Source organism: Camarhynchus parvulus, chromosome 25, assembly GCF_901933205.1.
Source record: "Camarhynchus parvulus chromosome 25, STF_HiC, whole genome shotgun sequence".
Lineage (NCBI taxonomy): Eukaryota > Metazoa > Chordata > Aves > Passeriformes > Thraupidae > Camarhynchus > Camarhynchus parvulus.
In genome coordinates, this window is record NC_044595.1 from 786,582 (window position 1) to 813,586 (window position 27,005).

Here is a 27,005-nt window from a genome sequence, read left to right on the forward strand (position 1 = left end):
ATATAAAATATTTCTATAGGGATAAAACACTGCACTCCACCTTGCAGCGTTTGCAGCAAGCGCAGGTGGGTCCAGGCAGAGCCAAGTCAGGTGTGCAAATGCGGATAATTCGCTGTAAATGCTCCAGGCCGCTGGTGAAACCCCCTCAGACAACCACAGGGAGTGGCAGCGCTCAGCCCAAACCTCATGGAGCTCGTGCCACACCTCATGCAGCTCCAGCTGCTCATCCCACACTTCCCGGAGCTCATCCCACATTTCGTGGAGTTTATCCCACAGCTGGAGCTCATCCCATACCTCCTGGAGCTCCAGCTGCTCATCCCACACTTCCTGGAGCTCATCCCACACCTCATAGAGCTCATCCCACACTTCCTGGAACTCCAGCTGCTCATCCCACACCTCCTGGATCTCATCCCACACCTCATGGACCTGGAAGCTTCCACACTGAGCCACCCCTGAAGAATGGGGCCTTTGCCCTCTCATGACCTCAGACATTTCTGTTTCCTGCCCCACTTCCTGATACTTACATCTGTCACCTTTTTTATTTCCGTTTTTCCCTCCTCACCTCTCCCGGGTGACAGCAAATCTCCTCCCACATGTGCCCCAAAATTCCCAGAAGTGCTCCCTGACCCAAACCTCTCAGGGAGGAGTCACGGGTTGGTTCTGTGCACCAGGGGAACAGAGCTCAGCTGTGAGTGCTCCAGTCCGAGGGATCCCGGTGAGTCAGCAGAGCATCACCCCAAATCCCTCGTGCCTCACTCCTAATCCCCGGTGCCATCCCGGTGTTGACACATTCCTGCCTTTTATGGGACAAGAAGATGTAATTGATGGGTCGGATGGGCATGACTTGTACCCAGGCATGGGAGACCAAAGTTCACCCGTGATTCACGGGAAAATCCAGGTTCTGAAGTGTCTCCTGCATCACGTTGTTGTGTTTGTGCCTCCATCTCTGTCTCATCATCCCTGAGATCATTCCAGAAGTGCTGGAAGCAGGGCAGCAACAGCAGCACTCTGTCCTGGCTAAAATTAAAAATTCTGGGTAAAATCAAAAGAGAAAATAACCAAAACCTGGTTATTTTAAATAACCAACCCCTGGGAGGGTTTGGGCCACCCTGGAGGTGTCCAAGGAATGCTTGGACCTGGCGCTGAGTGCTCTCAGTGCTTGACCAGGTGGGGATTGGTCAAAGGTTGGGCTCGGTAGTCTTGGAGATCTTTTCCAACATCAGAGATTCTGGAAATCTGGGATTCTGTTCACCCCAAAGCATCCTGTACCACTGCCCCCAACACCACGTTGGGGTGCAAAACCAGACTGAAACAGCACCTGAAGCCTCAGGCTGGGTTTGCTCGGCCAGGTTTTGGTGGATGGGGATCCACAGAGGTGGCAGAACCTGTGAGCCATGGAGAGGAACCCACTCTGGGGCAGGTTTGGTGGCAAAACCTGTGGGCCATGGACAGGAACCCACTCTGGGGCAGGTTTGGTGGCAAAACCTGTGACCCCATGGACAGAAACCCACTCTGGTGGACGCCTGGAGGAGGAATCCTTGCTGGGCCACACGGGGCGGGCAGGTTGGAATGATCACTGCAGGACAGATTTGGGCTAACACAAACCTCTCATCGAGATAACCGGCCCCATTGTGCAATTCCCCTGCAGAATTCCTGCCCTAAACCTAATCCTCAGGGATTAACATCAATAATTATTTTTTTCACATGGAGGTCGATCACGTGGAGCTCCTGGTCCAGGTGACCCTGAGGAATTTGGGATTACAGACTGCCTGATCCACGTTGTCCACGAGCAGATCCATTGGTCACTTCCCGTGAAAATTCCTTCCAATCTCGTTCATAGGGAGGTGAAGGAATTAATGAGCTATTAATAATTACAATGCTAAAAGCACAGAGCATCAAAGGGAAAATACGGGAAGCTGAACACAGTGGATAGAAATGGGCTGGGATCTGTAATTAGGGATGCCTCATGTCCCAGATAAACCTGTGGAAAAGTATAAAAGGTTTCCCATCCCAGTTTCCTTCACTCGCTGCTCTGCTCCAAAACAGCTCCATCCCCACTGCTGGAAGGGTGAGTCCAATTTTTTCTCTTCCCCTGGAGTTTCTTTAAGGAAACCTGGAGATTTTCCATGAGTTTGGGTGGAATTGGAGTGTTGGACACTCCCTCCTCACCTCTAGATCTTGGTCATGCTGGAGACCAAGTTCCTGATACTCACAAGAGCAAATTATTAAAACAAATTAAAATAAGGGCTTTGAGCAGAGGCTCAAGGCAAACCAAAATAACAGAAAGGGCAGAAAATACAGACAGAGGGGTTTGTGGAAAAAGGGCTTGGAGGTTTCCAAGAAGGAGGAATCAGAAGGTCTCAAGCTGGTCTTGGGAAATTGATGTTTGGAGCAATTTTGCTCATAGGAAATTGATGTTTGGACCAATTTGGCTCATGGGAAATTGATGTATGGACCAATTTTTCTCTGGAAATCAAGTCCCATCCACAAAAGTTTCTGGGTTTAGCGAGGCATTAAAGCATCTCCCAAAAACACTGACCCCGCTTTCTCACCCCTTGAAGAACTGGAAATTAGGAAGAAAATGGGGAATCCCAGAACAAATATCTATAAGCTCCTGCTGGCTGTGACCGTTCCTCTCTCCCCTCCAGCTCTGCCACCTCTCCAGGACGATGTGCTCCCGCGGCTCCTGCCACAGCCACGAGACCTCGTGCCATGAGTCCCGCTCCTCCTGCCACGACTCGGGGGCCTCGTGCCACTACACCATCCAGAGGCAGCCTGTGCAGAAGTTCAGCTACGTGACGCCCTGCTGCCCCCCGGTGCAGCCCTGCTACCCCCCAGTGCAGCGTTACTGCCCCCCAGTGCAGCCCTGCTGCCCCCCAGTGCAGCGTTACTGCCCCCCAGTCTGCCCCCAGGTCACCAAGAACATCTGCAAGCTGCCACCGTGCTACCCCAAGTACTGAGGGCACCCTGCTTTGGGTGCTGTCCATGCCTGAAGCTTCAATCGATGGTTCTTTATTCCCATTTTTAATTTGATCCTCGAGTTCCTCATCTGTGATTAGAATTGGGTTCCTGGTTTTGCTCTAATTTGGTTTAAGTACTGAGGGCACCCTGGATGGCTCCTGCTTTGGGTGTTCTCTGTGCCTGAAGCTTCAATCAATGGTTCTTTATTCCCATTTTTAATTTGATCCTCGAATTCCTCGTCTGTGATTAGAATTGGGTTCCTGGTTTTGCTCTAATTTGGTTTAATATGCTCGGCACGCAAGACCCAGCTCAGGTTGCTTCCCATGAAGCTGGGAATGATTCCTGCTGCTTTCCACCCATCTGACATCCTCCAAAACAATAAAATTTGATTTCCAAAAGTGAGAGAAGTTCATGGTCTCTTTATTCTTTGACCTTTTTTCTTCGGTTCCTGCCTTGGGTGTTCTCTGTGCCTGAAGCTTCAATCAATGGTTCTTTATTCCCATTTTTAATTTGATCCTCGAATTCCTCATCTGTGATTAGAATTGGGTTCCTGGTTTTGCTCTAATTTGGTTTCATTTGCTCGGCACGCAAGACCCAGCTCAGGTTGCTTCCCAGTGAAGTGGGGAATGATTCCTGCTCCCCCATCTGACATCCTCCAAAACATTCCCTCTGACATCTTCTCCTTTTTTTTTATTTGCCCCCGTACTGGAAGGTTTTAGAAGATTCCTGTCACCCTGACTCTCACAATAAAATTTGATTTCCAAAAGTGAGAGAAGTTCATGGTCTCTTTATTCTTTGACCTTTTTTATTCCAAATAATTGTTACCTCTGACTTCTTAGTCACCACTTTTCTCCTCAAGCTGATCACAAAATGTCCCTAAAATTTCAAAATAATAAAAGCCAGTGATTCCAGAGGCATTTCTGGAGCAGCTGAAGGCTCAGGGAGCTCACCTGCACCATATTTATTCACATATTGATACGGAGAATAGGTATTTATACATTAAATGTGTATTTACAATGTATAAATAAATGGTATTTATATATAAATGTATACATAATATACATTTATATCCAAAAGGAATTTGCTCACAGGAGGGTAGCACAGGTGATTCCATGGATACCTGGAAGTTTCCAAGGCCAGGCTGGACGGGGTTTGGAGCACCCTGGGACAATGGGAGGTGCCCCTGACCATGGCAGAGGTGGCACTGGAGGTCTTGAAGGTCCCTCCTCATCCAGCCCATTCCAGGGTTCCACTGGAGGGAATTGAGTCCCCTCCTCAGCAGCTCCTCACACTTCGTTCGTCCCTCTGGCTCAGAGTCACAAACATTTTGAGGTGTCTAACAAATGCAAATAAGCACCTCGTGGCTTTTCCTAGCCCTCCTTCTTTCACTGAGCTCCAAATTACTGTTTTCAGCGACAATTGCAGGCACTTAAAATAAGTGTGAAATATCTCTGGGCTTTTGACAACCTCAGACTTTCCTTATCTCCCAGTCCAGCTGAGCCACCGGTTCCAGAACAGGCTCTGTGGCTGCATCAGCTTCCCCACGAGCTCAGCATTCAGACTCAGCTGGAGTTAATAACCCTGGGAGTTGAATGAGATGATCTTTAATGTCCCTTCCAACCCAAGTCACTCCACAATTCCCTGATTCCGTGGATTCCTCCTGCCTGACGGAGAATTGACTCAAGGGACTCCCCCAAAAATGAGTTTTATCCACCCGGATGAAGCATTTCTACATCGCAGCAGCTTCCAGAAGACTTCAGATTTTCCAAAGCTCTAAAAGATTTCCCTAAAAGCTTTTGGGTTTCTGAACCACGGCCTGACAAATAAATAAAAAGATTTCTAGAATCGTAAAATAGTTTGGGCGGGGAGGGACCCTAAAGATCACCTCATTCCTTGATGTCTGAGTTGTTCCTGTGGCTCTCACCTGGATAAAAGTCACAGGAAAGGGACAATCGCCCATTTTATTCTCCTAAAACCTTGGGTTGCTCTGAGAGAAACTTGGGACCAAAGAGCGAAACGCGGGAAAGAATAAAAATTACAAAACCGCTTAAATTAAATGAGACCCCACAGAAACCTTGGGTTGGCAAAAATCCTCACACAACATTTCCTGCTGAGGATTTGAAACCCCCTCCAGCCAGGAGGAAAACATTGTGGCACAAGCAAAAATAAAACAGCTGACGGTTGGCAAACGGAACGGAAAAAATTGGGATTGGGGACGTCGTTCTGGCGTCACCTCCAGAGCCGAGGCGTCGGGTCCCAGGTAGTCACCAGGACCTCCCTCTAATGAAGTCCCTGGGAGCTGTGGCTCTTAATTACAGTCCCTTGTGTCAGGGGAGAAAAACCTATCAATCAAAAAGTGACTCTGCCACGGAGAACCAGGGGCAGCACGCGGGGAAGGAGTCAACCGTCCAGAGTTGATGCAATCCCAGTTGCCCAACGACAAATCACTTAATAACTCCAGGGATAGGTTCATTTTTGCCACGGGAATATGCAACTGCCTCCAAAATTCCCTTCTAAGCAGATTGAGAAATTCCTCACTTATTAAAGCGCTGAGGAAAAAGTCATCATTGGGTTTTTTTTTTTCCTGGCTGCGTCAAGTCGGAAATGCTAAAAACAAGACACAGGAGATAAATATGAATATGAGGGTTTGTGTCAGCATTGCCAAGAGGTGTCTAATTCCCACAACAACCTTTGGGAGATATAAAAGTCCGGCATCCCCTGTCCATCCTTCACTCAGCACCAGCTCCACGAGCTCTTCCTCTTGCTCCAGCCAAGGGTGAGTTGGATTTTGTTGATTTATCTACTCTTGAGCTGTTTGCAGAGTTCTGTGTTTAGACCTTGCCTTTGTCTTAGAAATTCCTTATTTTCGATGGCTGGGTGTTTGAACAGACACAAGGAGTGCTTGATTTGCTCACGGGCGGGATGGCAGAAAAGAAGGAAAAATTGAAGGAGTAGATTTGGGAGTCTTTGGGAGCCAGCAAGGAATTCACTCCCAATTGATGGAGGCAGAGAGAGCTTGGACAATTCAGAGCAGTTTTAGAGGGAAATTCTACCCCGAAAAGTCCAACAAGAGCATCTTGGGAGGGAAATTCCCGTCAGAGCCGCACCATCATGGAGTGTCCTCCAAAGGAAGGGCCACCATGTCCCGTACACCCCAAAACAGAGGGAAACAACATTTCCCATCCCAGTCCCAAAGAAGAGCCAAGGAGGGGGCAGCTGTCCCAGCCTGACCATCTCTCTCTTCCTTCCAGCTCTGCCACCACTCCAGCACGATGTGCTCCCGCCGCTCCTGCCACGACTACGAGTCCTCCTGCCACAACTCCCGCTCCTCCTCCTGCCTCAGATCCTGGTTCTCCTGCCACAGATCCCGCTCCTCCTGCCACGAGCCCGAGCCCTCCTGCCACTACGTCCAGAGGCAGCCGGTGCAGAAATGCACCTACGCGACGCCCTGCTGTCCCCCCGCTGTCCCCTGCTGTCCCCCCGTGCAGCGTTACTGCCCCCCTGCCGTCCCCTGCTGTCCCCAGGTGCCCTACTGCCACCAGTATACCAAGAGCATCTGGAACCTTCCACCAGCATGCCCCAGGTACTGAACAGGATCCAGCCCTGGCAGCCGGAGCCACCGGCTCCTCCCTCGGGCACCCCGACCTCGGCTCGTCTTGTCCACGCTGAAACCCCCGGGTCTCTGCCGTGTGGGGATGAAATGCTCCCCTAATTAGCATTTGTGGTGTCATTCTTGCTAATTATTCCGGAAATGTCCTTTTCTAATTATTCAGGGTGTAATTATTTGTTGGGAATCTTTCTCTGTCTTGCGCTTCTGGTTCAGACTCATCTGGGTGTGGGAAACAATAAATCTGATTCATGAGACCCCCGTTGCCTTTGAATTCTTTTATTCTCATTTTCCTTGATTTTCTTCGTAATTTTTTCAGGGATTTTCAATTCAAATTTCTTTGTATTTCCTAAGTATCCCAATAGTTGGTGGCAAATAATTCCCACGTTCATTTGGGAATGGATGGAAGTCAGTAAAGGGAAGGGGGAGATGGTCAAAGATTGGACTCGATGATCTCAGAGGGCTTTTCCCACCTCAGTGATTCCAGGAAATTAAATGGAAGGGGAATAAGAAGGTCACATTGCTCCTTCTCAATATGTAATAACTTACTCCGAGCTCTATTTCAGATCTGGGATATAAAATTTCAAATATCTGAAAGCCTCTGAGCCTCTGAAAACAGAAGGCCCAAATTCCTGTGAAAGAACTGTGAGCAAAAGATGATGGGAACCCTTCTGAGATTTTCCTGAGCAGACCCTGAATCTGAAAAGTTCATAGATGTTTTTTGGGTGGTTTTGGAAGGCTCTCGAGGAGGTATAAAGATTTTGGAGAGCATCAATGTGGACAAAAGGAGAACTGTCACACAAAGCTCCCACTTTGTCACCTGGGTGGCAGCTGAGGGACCCTCACCTGAGGCACCAAAGGTCCCTGAGGAATTCCTGTCATCCTCCCTTGCTCCACAAAACTCCCCATGAGGAACTGGCTGCCTTTAGTCTGGGGGAAAGCTGTGGGACACCCCCAGTTTGGAGATCTCCCCTTCCCAGTGAGTGAATTGTTCTAATGGGCAACATTTTCCCAGGTTGAGGAGTTTCATTTTCTTCCACTGCAAACTCTGAGTCAAACAGGGCCATAAATCCAGCTTTAGTGCCCAAACGTCCACCAGGAGTGACAAAATTGAGTATTTGCTCAAACTTCAGCTCCTCTTCTCCTTTGGTGAGGTCAGGTGAAAAAAAATGTGAGAGATCATGGAAGGAGAGAGAAACCAAGGAACGGCAAAATTTAATATCCTCAAACCTCATCCAGAGCTCAGGATCAGATGTTTTTCTCTTTAATAACCTGTGATTCACGTGGAACCACCTGATGGGATCATCCCAGTCATCTGCCAAGTTGAGGGACACGTGAAGAACCAGGAACATTTCATTTCTTGCCAGCCCAGGGAGCCGAGGAGATCCTGTCGGATTTTCCGGCGTTGTGCCATCCCCAGGAATTGCAGGCGCTAATCCCATTTCCTCTTGGCACTCAACAGCAGGGGAATTAAAACCCTGAGCTGTCACCTGCACCCAACGAGGGACCAACCCCAGGAGTCAGCGTTTCTGAGGCCTTTCTGTGCCTGATGCAATCCCGGGTGTCCCTCATTGTCCCTAATTAACACCCGTCAGTCTCCAGGAAATGGGAGAGATCTGCCCTTCCAAAATCCCTCCCGTAGGAATCACCGCCGGGACGGGGCCCGGTGCGTCAAGGAGGGAACACCTAAAATCAGGGGAAGTGCAAACATCTGCGGGATTGAGCGCGAAATTAATTAAGGTGTCATCGTGAGGAGGTGCCTCACACCCCAAATGACCTCGGGAGAGGATAAAAGGTCCCTCAGCCCCGTCCTCCGCAGTCTCGCCTTCGCTTCCAGAATCTTCTCGCTGCAGCTGAGGGTAAGACAAATTTTGCCATTTCTGTTCTAGAAACCTCCACCAGGGGTTTTTATGGGTCTTGTAGGAGCTGGGATTTAGGGAAGCGCTTCCCTCATGTGCTGAGGGAGGGAGGGATGGGTGGGGAATGGCAGGTGGAGGATAAGGATTCATGGGAATCCCAGGAAAGGCGCAGCCCCCGGAGGGATCCTGGGGTGACACAAGCTCTGCCGGAGCTGGGGGTTGGCAGGTGGGTTCCAATTGCCTCACAGGGACCTGATTTCACACCCCAATTCCCAGAGCACTCCCAGCAGACCCGGCAGGGTCAAGGGGATGTTGGGTCTGGATTAGGCAGGTGAAAAAAGGAGAGAAACAATTCACAGGAGACATCAAGAAAAAATATTATTAAAAAGAAAAGGGGGGGGGGGGATATAAGAAGAGAATCAGAGCCTCCTCTCACCACATCGATGCCTTGCTCCAAACAGCTCTGCCACAACTCCAGCACGATGTGCTCCCGCGGCTCCTGCCACGACTACGAGTCCTCCTGCCACGGATCCCGCTCCTCCTGCCACGGATCCCGCTCCTCCTCCTGCCACGACTCGGGGCCCTCGTGCCACTACACCATCCAGAGGCAGCCTGTGCAGAAGTTCAGCTACGTGACACCCTGCTGCCCCCCAGTGCAGCCCTGCTACCCCCCTGTGCAGCGTTACTGCCCCCCAGTGCAGCGTTACTGCCCCCCAGTGCAGCGCTACTGCCCCCCAGTCTGCCCCCAGGTCACCAAGAACATCTGCAAGCTGCCACTGTCCTACCCCAAGTACTGAGGGCAGGATCCAGCATTGGGATGCGCCAGCTCACTTCTCGTCCACAGCTTCCAGCTCCTCCCAGGGCTCATGGCTCTGCAGCTTTGCCGCTTGTCTCCGAGAAAAACCTTCTAAAACTGCCAGAGGTGATGCAGTTTTAGGACGAAACCTCTCAGTTTGAGGAGCTCTGAGATGTTTATCTTTCCTCTGCCAACACCAGGAATGGTTCCCTTCTTGCTTTGCTGCTTCGTCCTCCAGCAAGACAATAAAAATGGTGTTTCAAGCCAAATGAACAGTCCTGGATGTTTTCAGTCATTGCCTCATTAAATCGGCTGGGTCGGTGGGCAAGAGGGGCATTGAGGGGCTGGAGTGTGGCAGAGAAGGGAACAGAACTGGGGAAGGGGCTGGGGCAGCAGGAGAAGGGTCTGGGGGAGCTGGGCAGGCTCAGCTGGGAGCAAAGGAAGCTCGGGGGGGACATCAGCAGGAATTTCCTCCTGGAAAGGGTGGTCAGGCCTTGGAAAGGGCTGCCCAGGGAGGTTTGGAGTGCCCATCCCTGGAGGTGTCCAAGGAAGGCCTGGAGGTGGCACTCAGTGCCCTGGGCTGGGTGACAAGGTGGGCATCAGGCACAGGTTGGATTTGGTGGTCTTGGGACCTCTTTTTCTGGGAATTCCCTGCTGATCTGGTGGTATCTCTGTTTTTCTGTGGGTTTGGAATCATGATTTAATCCCTGGAGCCGGAGGAATGCCAAGGAAACGCGAAATCCATGGAAAACGCCTGCAGGGGTGGGAGGAGCACGTGGGGTGAAACAAATCCTTGCCCTGGGCTCAGCAGATGTTGGGGGTTCAGGTTTCCACCTGACCTGTGTGTTCATGTTTCCCCCACGTATTTCTGCTTTCAGAGCCGCTGCTATTTTTGGAACTGAAATAAAATCAAATCCTGCAGGGTTTTGAACATGGAACAGCCTCAATTAACCAATTTCGGCAGTGTAAAATAAGTGAAGGTTTCCCCAGCGTGACACATCCCTCATCACCCATCCCTGGCGTGGGAAACAGCCTGGAATGAGCTGGGTGCTGCAATAGCCACTAAATGACCACTTGGTCAATAAGCAATTGGAATTAGTTATTTATAGGTTCTGGAGAAAATGCTCATTAGAAAGGAATGGGTTAAAAAGGAAAAGTTGAGGTCGGGACAGGGAGCAATGAATGATTCACCTGCCTGGGGGTTCCTGGCCTTGCCAAGAGGTGGCTCAGCCTCACAGGAGCCTGAAAAAAACAATTTTCCTACTCATTCCTGCCCTCCCTGCCGGTGGGAATTGAGTTTGTGAGGTTTCACCGCAGTGGTGGTTTGGTCTTCAAGCAGACACTTTCACTTCCCTGTGCTGCCCCAGCTTCCAATTTCCTGCTCCATCACTGACCATGGCGCATTTTATTTCCTTTTCCAAATCCAGAGAAGCCCGTGAAGTTGATAAGGAGCCTTTCTCCCGTGGATCCAGGCTGGGAATGTTGGGAATGTTGAGAGTGTTGAGATCCCAGAGCCTCTCTCAGGATCTGCAGGGGGCTCCAGGGAAGCTGGAGAGGGACTTTTCCTCAGGAACTGCAGGGACAGGACACAGGAAAATTATTTCAGAGTGATGGAGAGGAGTTTTGGGTGGGATAAAATGAAGGAATTGTTCCCTGTGAGGGTGGGGAGGCCTCGAAGAACCACAAACGTTTGGCAAGAGAAATCCTCTTCTCCAGTGGCCTGAAGGGACATTTCTGCTCTGCTATGGACACGTCAAATAACTTCAGGCTTATTAATTTCTGTTCTTTACACTTTGATGTAAACAAATTTTAAAATGAAAACAAATTAAAAAATTAAGTTCAAATAACGACACCCTGGATTCCACAACCCGGACAAACTGTGAGGAAACCCCCAGGGATTAATGGGGAGGAATTTGCCTCGGGATTGCTTTCCTGGATCTCCAGTCCAAACAAACAGAGTTCTGCTCCTCTGGGCATCTTTCAGAGCCTTTCACTCAAAGCGAAATATGATTGCAACATTTTTGTGGCCCTAATTTGAATTATTTTCCTTTGCAAAATCGCCGTTGGATCTATGAATCCACCTTGCAGAGCTTTAAACTCCTCTGGTGTTCACATCCGACTGGGACAATGGGATTTTTTTGGCTCACCGGATGAAACCACGCACCAAACCCTTACAAAATCAGCATAAAATGGCCTTGTTTTGGCCAACCCCTCTTCCATCCCCTCCCTGCTCGGGATGTCCCACGTTTCTGATGCTGGAGTTTCTCTGGAGGCTCTGGAATCCCCAGCAGATCACCGGGGGTCAATCGCTAATTAGGACATAATGGGCGGCACCCGGCTCAAGGTCATTAACGCAGCTGAAGCCAATAGGAATTAAGCTCCAAGGGAACTGGAACGTTGACCTTGGGATGGCCTTGCCTGGAGAGGCGGTGACTTCATGGCCCTGTGAATTCCTAGAAGGAGGAGCAGCTCCTCCAATTGTGATGTGGCCGAACGTCAAGAGCAGAACTGAGGGGAAACAGGGTTTGTGTCACCAGGAGCCAGATGGAAGGTTCTGGTGGCCCAAAGTGTCCTCAACGCCCAGAATTGGATGAGAAAACAGCCTAAATCTCCCCTCCCTCACCCCAGCAGAAGTGAGGGGTCTCCAGGGATCCTTCAGCGCTCAGCCCCCGTTTCCACCCCTGGAGGTGACCTCAGACACCAAACATTTCCCCTGACGGGAGAGAGATCATTTTTTAATAAACTCGTGGTTTAATTTGAGATCCTCGAGATGCTCAGGACACATCACGCGGAGCTTTTATGCAAAATAGATATTAACATCCATCATTAATGGCTGATCACAGCGTGATCATTAGCATCAGCGCTAATCGCTGCCAGCGGGTGACTGGGAGCTGAGCGCGGAGTTTTTCCAGAATTAGCATCCGTGGGTGGCTCTTCCATTACTCCAGGGCATCTTGGAATCTGAAAAGAATTGAATAGGAATTTTGCAGATCAAGTCGTGCCAAGCATAAACAGGATGCAAAAACTCCCAGAGTAGTTTTGCATTTTCCTTTTATTTAAATACATCAAAAACGAATTGGAAAAACTCAAGCTCTGATTTGACCCAAAACCAATTCTGAATTTCCACGATGAATTTGCAGTGAAAATGTTTGATATTGGCAAGGTCTTGAGCTCAAGGAGAGTTTGGATAACAACCTCAGGCACAGGGTGGGTTTTTGGGGCTGTGCGGGGCCAGGGGTTGGTCTGGATGGTCGCTGTAGGTCCCTTCCAGCCTGGGATATTCCATGATCCTATTCCCAGGTGTTTTCCCATGCACGGATGGGATAAATCAGCAAGGGATGGGACACCGAGGACTTTCTGGGTTCGCCCTTCTGGTGACCAGAGAGGAGGACTTTGGGCTCCACCATTTCTGCATTCAGAGGCAAAGCACGACACCATGGAATCGCACTTCCTGGAATTCTATTTTAAAAATCATATCAAGGAACAACTGACGTCCAGAAGCTTCTGCACGCCTCTGGAATCCACTGCATCTCAATCTTAATTAGGATTTTTATGTCAATTAATCACCTCCAAGCAGCAGCCTTACCATATGCAAAGCGGGCAGAAACAACACCTCCGAGCGTCCCACAAGAATTAACTCGACATTAAAAAATTGTAAAAAATTCACACAACAAATTGATAATAGCCCAAAATTGAAGGGTTGGTCAAAAGCCACGAGGCAAAGACTAAACACATGAAGGCCCATTGGGTGAATAAGTGCAGGCTTAGTGCGTAAATCACGGATTGCTGGGGGGTACCTCATGTCCGGCAGGACAACTCCGACCTCAATAAAAAGGTCTCCAGGTGCCTCTGCTCCTCACACAGCTTCAGCTCTCAGCAAGAACAAGAACGGTGAGTGCTTCCTACCAGAGATCCTTGGTTCTCTTGGTTCTTTGGCTTTGGGCAAGAGGTGGAGTGAGGCTGGGTGGTTGTGTCTGATCTCTGCAGGGCATTGGGCTGGATGGACCTTCAGAGGTGCCTTCCGACCCAAAATGTTCTTTGGCTTTGTGGTTCCATGGGTTTATGGTTCCATGGGGTTGCTGTTCCATGAGTTTGTGATTCCAATGGGTTTTTGATTCCATGGGTTTATGCTTCCATGGGTTTATGGTTCCATGGGTTTTTGGTTCCATGGCTTTGTGATTCCATGGGTTTACTGTTCCATCGGTTTATGGTTCCATGGCTTTGTGATGGAACCTTAAATTACCTGGATTTAAGGTTCCACGGGTTTATGGGTTCCATGGGTTTACTGTTCCACGGGTTTGTGATTCTATGGGTTTTTGATTCCATGGGTTTATGCTTCCATGGGTTTGTGATTCCATGGCTTTATGGTTCCAAGGTTTTGCAATTCCATTGTTATAACGTTGCGGGGTTCCATGAGCTACAGCTCTCCCTGAAATCCAGATTTTTCTGAGACTGTTGATCTGTCGCCTCTTGGAAAAGATGGACAGAGCACAGTGGAAAATGAGCTGCTTGGGGTGGAAATTCAGGGAGGAGCACAGAACGGGCAGCTGCCAGGAGAGTTCAAATATCTCTGGGACAGAGCAAGAGTTGCTTCGATTCCTGCGAGGATCTTGGGTTTCCAACACAAGACAAACAAACAGGAGATGGGGTGGGATGAGGGCCTGGGCAGGGTGGAAAGATGGGTTGAATCTCAAAGTCCTTTGTGTTGCAGGTCCTCGCTCCGGCCACCCTTCACTCCTCTCCCAACACCATGTGCTCCACTGGATGCTGTTCCACGGGATGCTGCTCTGTCGTGAAGAGCAAGACCGTGTGCTGCACCCCCTGCAAGACTGTGTGCTGCAGCCCATGCAAGACCGTGTGCTGCAGCCCGTGCAAGACTGTGTGCTGCAGCCCATGCAAGACTGTGTGCTGCAGCCCGTGCAAGACTGTGTGCTGCAGTCCCTGCAAGACCGTGTGCTGCTCCCCGTGCCAGCAGTCCTGCTGCTGTGACCCGTGCCAGAAGCCTTGCTGTGACCCGTGCCAGTCTTGTTGTGACCCATGCCAGTCTTGCTGTGACCCATGCCAGAAGCCTTGCTGTGACCCGTGCCAGTCCTGCTGTGATCCATGCCAGAAGCCTTGCTGTGACCCATGCCAGTCCTGCTGTGATCCATGCCAGAAGCCTTGTTGTGACCCGTGCCAGTCTTGCTGTGACCCATGCCAGAAGCCTTGCTGTGAGCCGTGCAAGACTGTCTGCTGTGACCCGTGCCAGTCCTGCTGTGATCCATGCCAGAAGCCCTGTTGTGACCCGTGCCAGTCTTGCTGTGACCCATGCCAGAAGCCTTGCTGTGACCCGTGCCAGTCCTGCTGTGACCCATGCCAGAAGCCTTGCTGTGAGCCGTGCAAGACTGTCTGCTGTGACCCGTGCCAGACCTGCTGTGACCCATGCCAGAAGCCTTGCTGTGATCCATGCCAGACCTGCTGTGACCCATGCCAGAAGCCTTGCTGTGATCCATGCCAGTCCTGTTGTGACCCGTGCCAGAAGCCTTGCTGTGACCCATGCCAGACCTGTTGTGACCCTTGCCAGAAGCCCTGTTGTGACCCATGCCAGACCTGTTGTGACCCTTGCCAGAAGCCTTGCTGTGACCCATGCCAGTCCTGTTGTGACCCTTGCCAGAAGCCTTGCTGTGATCCGTGCCAGACCTGCTGTGATCCATGCCAGAAGCCCTGTTGTGACCCATGCCAGTCCTGTTGTGACCCTTGCCAGAAGCCTTGCTGTGACCCGTGCCAGTCCTGCTGTGATCCATGCCAGAAGCCTTGCTGTGACCCGTGCCAGTCCTGCTGTGATCCATGCCAGTCCTGTTGTGACCCGTGCCAGAAGCCTTGCTGTGACCCGTGCCAGACCTGCTGTGACCCGTGCCAGTCCGTGTGCTGCACCAAGGTGTGCCGCAAGTCTGTGTGCTGTGTGCCCCGGCCCTGCTGCTCTCCCTGCTGCGTGGTGAAGAAGCCCGTGGTGGTTTGCTGCACCCCCGTGAGGAAGTGCTGCACGCCCTGCATCCCCATCCAGCAGTGCTGTGCCAGCCTCAGGAAGACCTGCTGAGCTGCCCCAGATGGCTCTGAAAATGGGCACAAGGAGGTGAAAACCTCCTCGTTTGCCTCTGGTTCTCATGGTGATGGAGACAATTCATAGCGATTTTCTTCTTCTTTCCAAGCTTAAGCTGCTGCTTCTTTCTGTCCTTTAGTAATCGACTGTCTTTAATTTTTTTACTATCTTTAATTATTGACTGTCTTGAGTAGGCCTGAATTTATCTCCCATTGTATAAGGCATTAGATATTAGTGGGGTGTTAATTCTCCTCTTGGTGTTGGGTAACCTTTGGTGTCACTGTGACCACTCTTCATTTCCTCTCTTGACTTGTAGACAATAAAACTTGGCATTCAGCAAAACACAACGTTTGGTCTTTTGGTTGTTCTTACATGGCTTTGCCCTTAATTTGTCACCTCGCCCAGGATTTGTCACTTTGCCCAGAATTTTCCATCTTGCCCAGAATTTGTCCCTTTACCCAAAATCTTCCGCCTTGCCCAGGATTTGTCACCTTGCCCAGGATTTTTCACCTTGCCCAGGACTCGTCACCTTGCCCAGAATTTTCCACTTTGCCCAGAATTTACCACCTTGCCCAGTATTTTCCATCTTGCCCAGAATTTTCCACTTTGCCCAGAATTTTCCATCTCGCCCAGGACTTGTCACCTTGCCCAGAATTTTCCACCTTGCCCAGAGCTTGTCCTCATTCCGGCACCATCTGTGCCTTTGGCCAAGGTCCACACATTTGGGACACAAAGAGCTGTCCATGCTCTTGGCACAAATTAAGTCGTGTCTGAAGCAAGCGAAGCATTCCTGATCCTCTGGAATGGGTGCCCAGAGGAGCTGTGGTTGCCCCCGGATCCCTGGAATTGTCCAAGGCCAGGTTGGAGGGTTTGGAGCAGCCTGGGACAGTGGGAGGTGTCTCATGGCAAGCGGAGGAAGGGGATGAGCTTTAAAGCCCTTACCAGCCCAAACCTTGATTCCTTCTCGCCCTTCCTGAGAGTTCGCCTCACTCAGATTTTACTACAGAACGGAAAGCTGAAGTAATTAAAACTCAGAGGGTGGGGACTGAGAGAGGTGTAACTGCATCGTCTGAAAACACAGCACTCCATAAATCAGAGACTCCTCCAATATCCTGACCTGGAAAGGATCCACCAGGATCATGGAGCCCAACTCCCGCCCCTACATAGACACCCCAAAATCCCACCCTGTCCCTGAGAGCATTATCCAAATGCTCCTGGAGCTCTGGCACCCTTGGGGCAAAGCCCATTCCTTGGGGAGGCTGGTGAGTGCCCCACCACCCTCTGGGGGAAGAACTTTCCAGAAATATCCAACCTAGCCCTTCCCTGGCGCAGCTCCAGCCATTCCCTCAGGTCCTGCCCCCCGTCCCAGAGCAGAGATGGGAGCTGCCCCTCGGGAGGAAGTTGTGGACAGCTCTGAGATGCACAGGAGCTCACCCCTGACCTCAGAAGGGACATTCCAATAGGAATACCAGGAGGAATTCACTACTCACTGGACAGCAGGCAGCATCTTCTTCCCACCACCGTCTTCCAAAAAGAAAAGCTTAGAAACCCCCAGAAATCACTGAATTTTTACGGGAGCAGAGCGTTTCAGCCGCGCATTCCGAGCCAGGAATGAAACCTGGGGTTGGCATCCAACCTAAAAGCCTCATTCCTAAAATAGCAAACCCGTGAGTCAACGATACCTTCCCTCCCTGGCTGGGACTTTCTTTGCTATTAAAATGCAGGACTCAGCTGGGAATTGCAGGTCTGGAGAAAATGCCCGGAGCTCTGGCTTGATTTGCTTCCTGCAGCCTTCACACGCCACATCTGCACTAAAATCATCTTCTCTACGTGTTTGACTCTCTGGAAACATTGCTTGGGTCTTCAGGAGGGTTTTTATTTATTGTAAATCAGGCGGGAGGTTATCCCAGATCAGAACATTCAATAAAGAGCTTTTTCTTTAGGAAATCTTGTGAATATCCATAATATTAATTCCATCTTTGAATCACAGAATCGTGGGGTGGGCTGGGTTGGAAGGGATGTCAAAAACCACCTCGTTCCAACACCCCTGCCATGGACAGGGACACCTGCAGCTAGGCCAGAGCTCCATCCAACGTGGCCTTACCCCACACTGGAAAAGCTGCAGGAACAGACTCCCAAAAATCTCAAACTCACAGAACCACCGTGAAAGTTTCCAAAAAACATCACAGGATGGTGCGTGGCCTATAAAAGGAACTTTGTGTGGATGTTATTTCTGACCCAAACTCAGGTTAAATAGTGTTGAACAGCAGGGAAAATGCTCTAAATGCTGACAGTGGTCGGGTGGCTTAGCTTGGAGAAGAGGCAGGTTTGGATGGGATATTGGGAAGAAATCCTTCCCTGTGAGGGTGGCGATGCCCTGGCACAGGATATTCCATGGGTGTCCCATCCCTGGAAGTGTCCAAGGCCAGGCTGGATGGGGCTTGAAGCAACCTGGGATAGTGGAAGCTGTCCCTGCCCATCCAGGAGGGTTGGACTGGATGATTTTGGGGTTTCTTGCAACCCAAATCATTCGGTATTTCTATGATTACAATACCAGGATCATCTTGGCCAACAGGACAGCAATAAAACCCGATAAAAATGCGATGAATGATTGATTCAAGGGAGATGTTTGAGGGTTTACACAAGGAGGACGTTGCTTCCTGCAGGCAACTCTTGGTTGTTATTGAGCGACCAAAACAATGTCCTCCCCTGGGGACAATTCCAGAGGGGACACCCGACGTCACAGGAGGTCGTGCTCACATCCTGGAAAGGCAGATCCTGTCCCAGTCACCAGGGATCACCTGCCACCACGTCAGCCTCACAGTCAGAGTCTCCTGGATGTGATGGCAGCCTCTTTTTGCCATGAATTGGTGCTGCCTCAGCATCCTGGAATTCCCATCTGTTACCAGAGGCCCCTCTCATCACGTGGAGGCACCATCGACCTCTTCCAACGTGGAGCTGTCCCCGCTCTGCGTGTGGACACAGTTCCTCATGTGAACACTCAAACGTGATCACCACAGGTCTCCTCAGCGCCAGAAACCTTTGGGATAATCTCAGAAAATGGGATGCGTGGAACCAACACGGGGAAAAACCCTCCTGTGAGCACTGCTGCTTTGAAAGCCGCTTCATTTAGACTCAACCCATCCATTCCATGGGTGAAAACAAAAAAAAAAAAATCTTAATACAACAAAAATTACAAAACAGGGAGTGTGAGGAACCCAGCACCCTGAAGGGAGGCCCAAGAGCAAGACTGAGAAAGGGGAAATTTCAGCCTAAACTTTGACCACAGGGGCAGGGAATAAAAGGATTCCCATTGATCAGAAATTTTCACCGGCCCCCAGAGATCCTGGCCAAGGGCAGAGGGGGCACATGAGCAATGACAGCTCCAAGTTCCAGGCATGGTTGTCCCACTGCTTCAGCGCCTGGCTCCCCCCAGGCACATTGTGAAGCGTCCCTGTGTCCCAAGGTCATTCCTTGGGAAGGGATGGGAATACCTCAGAGCTCCCTCCCTCCCTCCCTCCGGTTGCCATTAACGCAAATCCATTAGAAAATTTGCATCTGTTGTTTCCTCTGGAGGAGTAATTATGGGGCACAATTGAGGTGGTGAGCAAACAGAAGGAGGCAGAGATTAAACACCGGAGGAGGAAGACACGTGAGCGGGGACCCCGGGTGATCCACGGGGTCGGAATTGCCAAGGGATGCCTCATTTCCAGGGGAGGAGGCTTTGGAGCGTATAAAAGGCTCCCCCAGCCCAGGGGTCTTCATTCGATCATCTCCACTTCTCCTCTCCTCTCTCCACTGCTCAGCAGGGTAAGTTGGACTTTGCTGCTTGTCTTTGCTTTGGGTTTCCCTGGGCTTCCCCAGGGTTTTCTGGGCTGTCTGGTTTGGGACTGGACACCGCAGAAGATTTTGGGATCACAGGTTGGTTTTGGGGACCAGAGATTGGTTTTGGGCTGCGTTTTGGATTGGTTTTGGATTCTCCCTGGCAGAACCAGTGCTGGACAAAATGCCAGACGCACAGGAGTCTGTCCTGGGGTTCAGCACACCAGGCACCTCCCTGGCCAGTTTGGGATGGATTTGGGGATAAGAAAGCTTTAAGCTGCCTCAACCTGTGGGATATTCAAGCAGAGAAAAAGACAAACCCTCTCTTTCCCTTCCAGCTTCGCCTCCACTCCCATCACCAAGATGCCCAACGGATGCTGCGGTGGCGGAAGTAGCTACACCATGTGCTGCTACAGCAGCCCCAAGACCTGCAAGAGGCCGATGTGCTGCAGCCCCATGCAGTGCTGCAGCCCCTGCTGCACGCCCTGCTGCATGCCCATGCAGTCCTGCTGCATGTCCATGCCCTGCTGCTACACCATCACCAGCAACAACAACAGCGGCTGCTGTGGTGGAAACGGCGGTGGCTGCTGCGGCGGCAACTAAACCCACCCGGCTCGTTCCCTCTTGGATACGGATTTGGATATGGATAACACCCCAAAAGCTCCTCCTCCTCCTGTGCTTAGAGGCTGTAGAACTCCTCTTCTTCTCCTGCCTTCCTTCATCTCATTCTTGTGATGCACCCTGAAGCCGCCGCCCAGCGAGTTCCTCCAGCGAACACTGGCGCTGCTTTTCGTCCTCCTCTTGGTGTGTGGGATGTTTCGCTCTTCTCATCACTGTTTCGTTTCAATCTTTCTGGAAAAAAAAAAAAAACACAATAAAATCTGTAGTTTGTGACCCTGCAACTTCCTGGTGTTGAGCTGTTTGTTCGCTGGTGGATCCAGGGGGTTTTGCCGCGCCTTTCATCTTTTCCCAGTGTTGGGATTCTCCTGTCTCCAAGGTGCTCACTCAAATAAAATCAGGGTGTTCCTGATGGTAAATTAATTCAAACTGGAGTTTCTGGCACCTCTGGGAGTGACATTTGCCCTCTCTGTATAAAATAGCAGAGAAAAAGGAAGAGAATAGGAGAAAAAATGGTTGTGTGGAGACCTCACAAACCTTTCAAGGTATCAAGTGGCTCCAGGGAAGCTGGAGAGAGACTTTTAATCAGGAACTGCAGTGACAGGACAAGGGGGAGTGGGGTCGGACTGACAGAGGGGAAATTGAGGTTGGATATCAGGAAGAAATCATTCCCTGTGAGGGTGGTGAGGAGCTGGCACTGGTTTTCCAGGGAATTTCTGGTTGTTCCATCTCTGGAAGTGCCCAAGACCAGGTTGGACAGGGCTTGGAGCCACCTGGGATAGTGGAAGTTGTCCCTGCCCAGGTCAGGGGGTGGAATAAATGGATTTTTAAGGTCCCTTCCGACCCAAACCACTCTCTGGTTCTATGAAACTAATTCATAAACTCATAAAAACCTGGGACGTTTTCAGGAAGAGTCAGACACAGACACATCCCAGACAGCCCAAATCTGCCTCAGGACCCACAGCCAGCCCCTGCAGACAGTCTGACACTCAGGACATGGAGGTTCTGCCTCTGCCAAACTGAGTTTGTAAAATAAATGCTGAGGAACTTCTGCTGCCTTCAATGGTCAGTGGGGGTTCTACCAAAACCTGAAAGTTCTGCACTGCCACCATTTTGATGCATTTTATGCCCTTTTCTGACTCTGTTTCCACCCTGCTTCAGTCCCTTGTTTGCACGGTGATCCACACCCCACTCCTCAAAAATTACTTGGGTGCCTTGGTTCCACCAAGAGCCAGGCACGACCATGCAGGGTGGGAAATGGAAAACCTCCCTCAGGAGGCAAAAATGCAGTGCATCCCTTTGCTTCTGCCCCACTAATTCCTGGTAAATTAATAAATGGATCTGCCCAGGTGCGTTTGTCTCTTCCCACCAGGAAGGAAATGCCGCGCGTGTTCTCCTGCCCTTCGCGCAGAAGTCGCAATTACCGCGTTGCTTCTCCCTCGTTTCACTCCAGGAATTGGTCTCATGCCGGGCAAGCCTGGGAAGGAGCTGCTGGCATTTCCTGCAGGGATGAAACAGCTCTAAAATCTCACCTGCAGGGATGAAACAGCTCTAAAATCTCATTCTGCTCCCCCTTGCACCGCACAGAGAGCAAAGCAAGGTCCTTGTCACCATCATCGGGGCTGGTCCCAGCTCGCCTGGGCCGACCCCTCTCCTGAGCAGCCCCGGGATCCATGAGGATGTCAGGCAGCAGCAGGGAACTGGCCAGGCAGGATCCTCCATCCTCTCATTAGGCAGCTCTCAGGATAATGTGGCGAGGTCCTCGACTGAGAGCTGCAATTTCGGACTGTGAAAAAATCCCTCCCAAAATTCCTGCCCAGTGCTCCTGCCAGGCTTCAGCTGCCCAAGGCTCTGCCCTGCCTTGACGTCCCTCCCTTCCTCTCTCCCTCGCAGAAAATGGTTTCACCTCCACAAAGTCTCTTCCTGAGCCCCTGTGAAGAGCAGTTTCTGTGCTGGGCCCTTCTCCTCCACCTCAATCTTCTCACTTTTGGTTCATTCTGGCTCCCTCCGCTTCCAACACCCTCAGAGGGTTCTGCACCAAGTCCAAGCCCCTCCATCCCTGCTCAGGGCCAGGATTCCAGGATTCCAGGATTCCCGGACTTCAGCTGGATGCCAGGGGAGGCTGCAGGAGGGAAATGTTGATCTGGGGTGCTCCACACCCAGTCTTGGAGCCACCATCCCTTGTGTTGCCTCTTGCACAAGCAGAGCTGCCCTTTGACCTTTTAATTGAAATATTAATAAAAATAATAATAAAAATAAAAATTAATAAATAAAGCGGGAACTTCCCAAACCCGGAAGTGTCCAAGGACAGGCTGGATGGAGCTCTGAGCAGCCTGGACATGTCCCTGCCCGTGTCCCCTGCAGAGGGGTGGAATTGTATGATCTTTAAGATCCTTTCCTACCCAAACCATCCCACAGCGCATTTTCACGGAGTCACGTGCGGGTGACTGAGCCCCAGACATCCCAAACACTCCTGGCTCCCTCCTCACGTGCACACCCAGTGATCGGGAGCAAACAAACATCCTCATTCTCCTGACATTTTCCCAGTTTGCTCCAAACGCCATCCCCACGGAACGACCGGCGCGACGCCGGGGCTGGGTTTGGGCTCCAGCACTGATTCAGCACCAGCTGCTGCTGAGTCAGTCCCAGAACATCTCCATCCAGCAGATACGAGGCCGCATTTTTTAGCTCCCTCACAAGGTTGTGGGGAGGACAAATTCATCCAAATTCAGGGGAGCCCTTTGATTATCTCCAGGCTCAACCATGACGAGGCAGAAGGAGCGTGGTGATCACCAGTAATGAGGCGAAATGCAAATTCCAGGCGACACCTACGGCTAAAAAATATGGGTTTGGATGGATAAACAGGGAAGCTGGAATGGTCAATGGCTGTCTCACTTCCAGGAGGAAGGATGGCCGGGAGTATAAAAGGGCTCCGGGCCCAGCTCGCTTCATTCGCTCGTCTTCTCCTCCCTTCAGCTCTCCTCACTCTTCAGCAGGGTAAGTGAGAACTTCTAACCCTTCCTTTGCCTCCCAAAAGGGAATTTTGGATATCCAAAATTTGGATATCTGATATTTATAGCAGATCTAAGTATTTCTGGGTGTCTGGGATGGGAATTTGAGTTGGGATTTTACAAATTCTGCACGAAGAGTTTCGGGGATGAGCTGGGAATGTTCTGGGAGTACCAACAGGGCCATGCAGGGGAGGGGCATGGAGAACATTCCAGAAGGGTCCAGAGTGGGTTGCTCCTCCTAAGACACCAGAATGAACCATTGGGCCCCTGCACGAGGGGAAACACCCAGAGCTGCGGCCACCATTTCCAAACAGGACACCCCTGGGTTTGCCCTCCTAGAACCCCCAAAGGTGAATGAATGCCCAGAGCCTTGAATTCCCCCCAAATTCCAAACCTGCTGCTCCCCCTCACAGCCTCTCTCTGCTCCCTTCCAGCTCCGCCTCCGCTCCCACCACCCCCAAGATGCCCAACGGATGCTGCGGCTGCGGTGGCAATAACTACTCCGTGTGCTGCTACAGCAGACCCAGCTGCTGCAAGACCCCCATGTGCTGCAGCCCCATGCAGTGCTGCAGCCCCTGCTGCATGCCCGTGCAGTCCTGCTGCATGCCCATGTCCTGCTGCTACACCATCAGCAACAACAACAGCGGCTGCTGCGGCGGCTGCTGCGGCAACTGAGCTCGCCCGGCGGATCTCCGGCTTGGACATGGATTTGGACACAGATTTGGACATGGATCCCAGCCCAAACGCTCCTCCTGCTGTGTTTGGACACCTAGAATTTCTTTTTGCTGCCTTTAGTCCCCTGGCTGTGCCCTGAAGCCGCTGCCCAGCGAGTTTCTGGCGCTGCTCTTCCTTCCCCTCTTGGTGATGGGACTGTCTCCTTCTCCCTTCTCTTTCTTTAATCCCCAATTAGCCGTGAAAGACAATAAAATTTGTAACTTCTGACCCCGCAGACTCCTGGGTTATGTTTATTCATTTCTCTTTATCCCTTAAACAGTAGTGTGGGATGTGTTTAGCATTTGCCTAATTGATTAATGTAATTAATTTTGCATGTTTGGCATTCTGTGACGACAACGCCCCCGGTGTACCTGGTGAACTCTTTGGGTTCACCTGAGGGAAAATGGGACTTGCAAGTGAAAAATGTCACCTCAGCAAGAGCTGGCACTTTAATTCATTAGTTTAATCAGTTTAATTCATTTTTCTCCTGCTGATGTGAGATCCAGTTTGTGACCAAAGCATCTCTGAGGTCCTAAAGCCAGAGCTGGAGGTCTTCTATTCCTAATGGGAATCCTCCGAGATTTAAAAGCTCTTGCTGAGCTTTTAAAGGTTTTAAAATTATTAAACAAACCAAGGTCGTTCAGGTTGGAAGGGGCTTTAAATCTCATATCCAGTCCCACCCCTGCCATGGACGGGGACACCTCCCACTAGCCCAGGCTGATCAGATTTAGGTCCAGCCTGAAGGATCCAGAAACGCTGAATCATTTTCTCTGGGTTCTATTAAAATGTGGGAAGCTTTAAGAGACGAGATCAGAAATTCAATATTCACACTCGGGGATTTGTGAAATCCTCGGGGAGGGAAGTGGCTCCAAAATTCCTTTAATGTGAAAAAAATCCAAAACCAGCATCAACCTGGGGCTCTGGCAATGAGTTCTAAACTTAAAATCCTGCTCGGCCCGAACAGATCCCGAGGTCTTTTTCATCTTTCCACACAAATCCCGTGGCTTCCTGCCAGGCAATTCCACTTCTCCTGTAGCTACGGAATAAATGAATAAATGAATAAATTACAGCAGAGCCCTGTCAGGTGCCAGCGCAGCCCTGGAGCCACACCCCCGAATTCTGCGGATGCTTTTCGCGGTGATTCAAACCCAGATTTCGGACAGAGCGCCGAGCATCCCTTACTCCACATGGAAATGCCTTTGGAGCCCCGCGGGGCTCCTGGGAGAGGAATTTTCCTGGTACTTCAAAAATGTCTCGGCCACAGAAATGCAAACTGGAGCAGCTCCACAAAGCAAAAATGCCAGAAAGGTGGACAAGGTGCTTGGCAGAGCCTGGAATTGTTTCTGCATGAGGTCATCGCTCCTCCGGTGTCCCCATTCCAGACTTTCCACACATAAAAAGTTTTTCCTTGCCCTAGCCAAGGTGCTCCGTACTTGGGAGAGAATTAATTTAATTTAATCCGTTTAAATCAGGGAATAAACCTCCAAACATCCCATCCACAACCTGCCACTCTCCCCTCGTGGCCAGTGTCCGCAGAAATCCCGGATTCCCATCTCCCACCGCTGCTCCTCGCGGTGCTGGGGCCAGCCTGGATTCCCTCCCCTTCCCCTGGAAGGACTCCTGGGCCTTTCCGTGGTTTTCCCACCGCCACCAGAGTCCCCTTCTGGGCGCATCACTCAGCATCCCGGCATGCCAGGTATCCGCAACCCATCCCGGGATCCCGTCTGACTAACGCGGGGCAGGGACCCGTCCGAGCCCGGCCGGGACTAATGGGATAATAATGGCCACAGCCTCTTCAGAGCGCTGCCCACAGCGGGCCAGGCGCTAATTGGGGCTGATTAACCCGACAGCGAGCTCCAGGAACAAAACACACACACACACGGCAGAGGCCTCAGTGCTCAGCTATTCATTCCCAGGACGTGCCTCATTCCCCGCAGAGCTCGGCCCGTATAAAAGCTTCCAGCCCCGGCTCTCTGTGCTCAGGACTCCGATTCCCTGCTCTGCCCGTCCGTTTCTGCTCGCAGGGTGAGTCGCATTCTCTCCGATTTCTTGGAAATAGCAAAAAAAAAAAAGGAAAAAAAAAAGGCGTCGGTGTTTTGTTTGCGTTTTCCCGGGTTGTTTATGCCCAAGGGCTTGGTCACCCTCAAAGGATTTGTGAGTCATGGGAGAAGCAGCTCCCGAGGGAACTGGGGGGGCTCAGCCTGGAGAAAAGGGGGCTCAGGGGGAATTTTGGGCTCTGCACAAATCTCTGACAGGAGGGGACAGCCGGGGGGCGGGCTCTGCTCCCAGGGGACAGGGACAGGAGGGGAGAGGCTGTGCCAGGGCAGGCTCGGGTTGGACTCGGGAGGAATTTCGCCCTGGAAAGGGGTCAGGGCTTGGCAGGGGCTGCGCAGGCAGATTTGGAGTCTCCATCCCTGGAGGTGCCCGAGGAATTCCTGGAGGTGGCTCCTGGCTGGGAGATGTTGATCCATCTCAGGCTCGACTGGATGACCCTGGAATTCTTTTCCACCCTCAATAACTCCCCGATTCTGTGATCTCTGCCCCAGGATGCTCCAGCACAAAGGCGGCACCGACCACGACCTGTGCCAGCACAAGGGCTGGACACCCCCCAGCTGCACCGGGCACTGCCACGACCCCCCCGAAACCTGCCCCAACCCCCCCGAAACCTGCCCCAACCCTCCCGAAACCTGCCCCAACCCCGGCAGCCTCAGCCACGACACCGAGGGCTCCATCCAGAGCTGCCACCCCGGCGATCTGTGCCCGCCCCGGCCCTCCTGCTGCCCAGCCCCGCAGAGCTGCAAGCCCCGGCGGCGGGTGGAGGTGAGCCCGGTGCCCCCCGTGTGCCCCCCGCCCGTGAGGATCCACCGCCGGCCGCTGCAGCAGCACCGCCCGTGCCCGCCGTGCCCGGAGCCCGACCCGGGCAAGCCCCGCAGGCGAGTGGAGCAACGTCCCGAGGAGGATGAGGAACCCCCGGTGGTCCTGCAGCCGCTGCAGCATCGCTGTCCCTGCATCCAGCGCTGCCCCCGGCCCGTGCCCTGCTGCCCCCGGCCCGTGCCCTGCTGCCCCCGGCCCTCCCAGCGCTGCTGCCCCCCCATTGTCCCCCTGCCACCTCACCCCTGCCACCAGCAGCAGAAGCAGGTGACGCTGGTGCCCCTCTGCGTGAAGAACTGAGCCCAGGGACCCCTCCCCAGCTCCCGGTTGGGTTTGGGGGGTTTGCCCCCAGCCCAAGGGATGCTCCCAGCGCCGCTCGGGGCTCGCTGCTGCTTTTTGCAGATTTGAGGATGCCCCGCTTGGCCCCGGCACTGACACTTTAAATTTTTAAATTCAGCGATTTCTCCCCTCGCCGGGTTTTGGTTTTCCCTGGGGGTTCCCCCTCCTGAGGCCGCTCGGACACGGATCTGCTCTGCCGGGCTTCACCTCCGAGGTTGTTCGGAAGCAGCTCCAGGACTTCGCAAGAAATAAAGGAACCACTGTAAAGGCAGGAGCATCACGGACTCCTGCACCTTTATCTCCTCCCCGTGTATTCAAGAATAAAATT

At 51.7% G+C, this 27,005-nt stretch overlaps 5 protein-coding genes across 5 annotated transcripts; all 5 read left to right on the plus strand.

Annotated features, from left to right (window-relative positions):
- The first annotated feature begins 2,669 nt into the window (after nt 1-2,669).
- LOC115913484 (putative small proline-rich protein 5) lies at nt 2,670-2,960 on the plus strand. The gene has a single exon (XM_030965529.1). The coding sequence runs from the start codon at nt 2,670-2,672 to the stop codon at nt 2,958-2,960; it is 291 nt and encodes a 96-aa protein (XP_030821389.1).
- A 5,949-nt stretch (nt 2,961-8,909) lies between these two features.
- Nucleotides 8,910-9,224, plus strand: LOC115913483 (small proline-rich protein 2K-like). Its single transcript, XM_030965527.1, has one exon. The coding sequence runs from the start codon at nt 8,910-8,912 to the stop codon at nt 9,222-9,224; it is 315 nt and encodes a 104-aa protein (XP_030821387.1).
- A 4,749-nt stretch (nt 9,225-13,973) lies between these two features.
- LOC115913479 (keratin-associated protein 5-4-like) lies at nt 13,974-15,299 on the plus strand. The gene is made up of 2 exons (XM_030965523.1): nt 13,974-14,054; nt 14,148-15,299. Exons 1-2 carry the CDS (start codon nt 13,974-13,976, stop codon nt 15,297-15,299), a joined length of 1,233 nt encoding a protein of 410 aa, XP_030821383.1.
- Nucleotides 15,300-19,487: 4,188 nt separating this feature from the next.
- Nucleotides 19,488-19,727, plus strand: LOC115913207 (keratin-associated protein 5-9-like). The gene has a single exon (XM_030965130.1). The coding sequence runs from the start codon at nt 19,488-19,490 to the stop codon at nt 19,725-19,727; it is 240 nt and encodes a 79-aa protein (XP_030820990.1).
- A 3,488-nt stretch (nt 19,728-23,215) lies between these two features.
- On the plus strand, nt 23,216-23,428 carry LOC115913480 (keratin-associated protein 4-12-like). Its single transcript, XM_030965524.1, has one exon. The coding sequence runs from the start codon at nt 23,216-23,218 to the stop codon at nt 23,426-23,428; it is 213 nt and encodes a 70-aa protein (XP_030821384.1).
- The last annotated feature ends 3,577 nt before the right edge of the window (nt 23,429-27,005 follow it).

What these genes read in the sequence shown, in the direction of transcription:
- LOC115913484 (XM_030965529.1), top strand. Translation starts at nt 2,670, where the DNA reads ATGTGCTCCCGCGGCTCCTGCCACAGCCACGAGACCTCGTGCCATGAG.
- LOC115913483 (XM_030965527.1), top strand. Translation starts at nt 8,910, where the DNA reads ATGTGCTCCCGCGGCTCCTGCCACGACTACGAGTCCTCCTGCCACGGA.
- LOC115913479 (XM_030965523.1), top strand. Translation starts at nt 13,974, where the DNA reads ATGTGCTCCACTGGATGCTGTTCCACGGGATGCTGCTCTGTCGTGAAG. An exon ending in GCTGCACCCCCTGCAAGACT is followed by an intron (nt 14,055 to 14,147) that starts GTGTGCTGCAGC and finishes AGCCCGTGCAAG; the next exon opens with ACTGTGTGCTGCAGTCCCTG.
- LOC115913480 (XM_030965524.1), top strand. Translation starts at nt 23,216, where the DNA reads ATGCCCAACGGATGCTGCGGCTGCGGTGGCAATAACTACTCCGTGTGC.
- LOC115913207 (XM_030965130.1), top strand. Translation starts at nt 19,488, where the DNA reads ATGCCCAACGGATGCTGCGGTGGCGGAAGTAGCTACACCATGTGCTGC.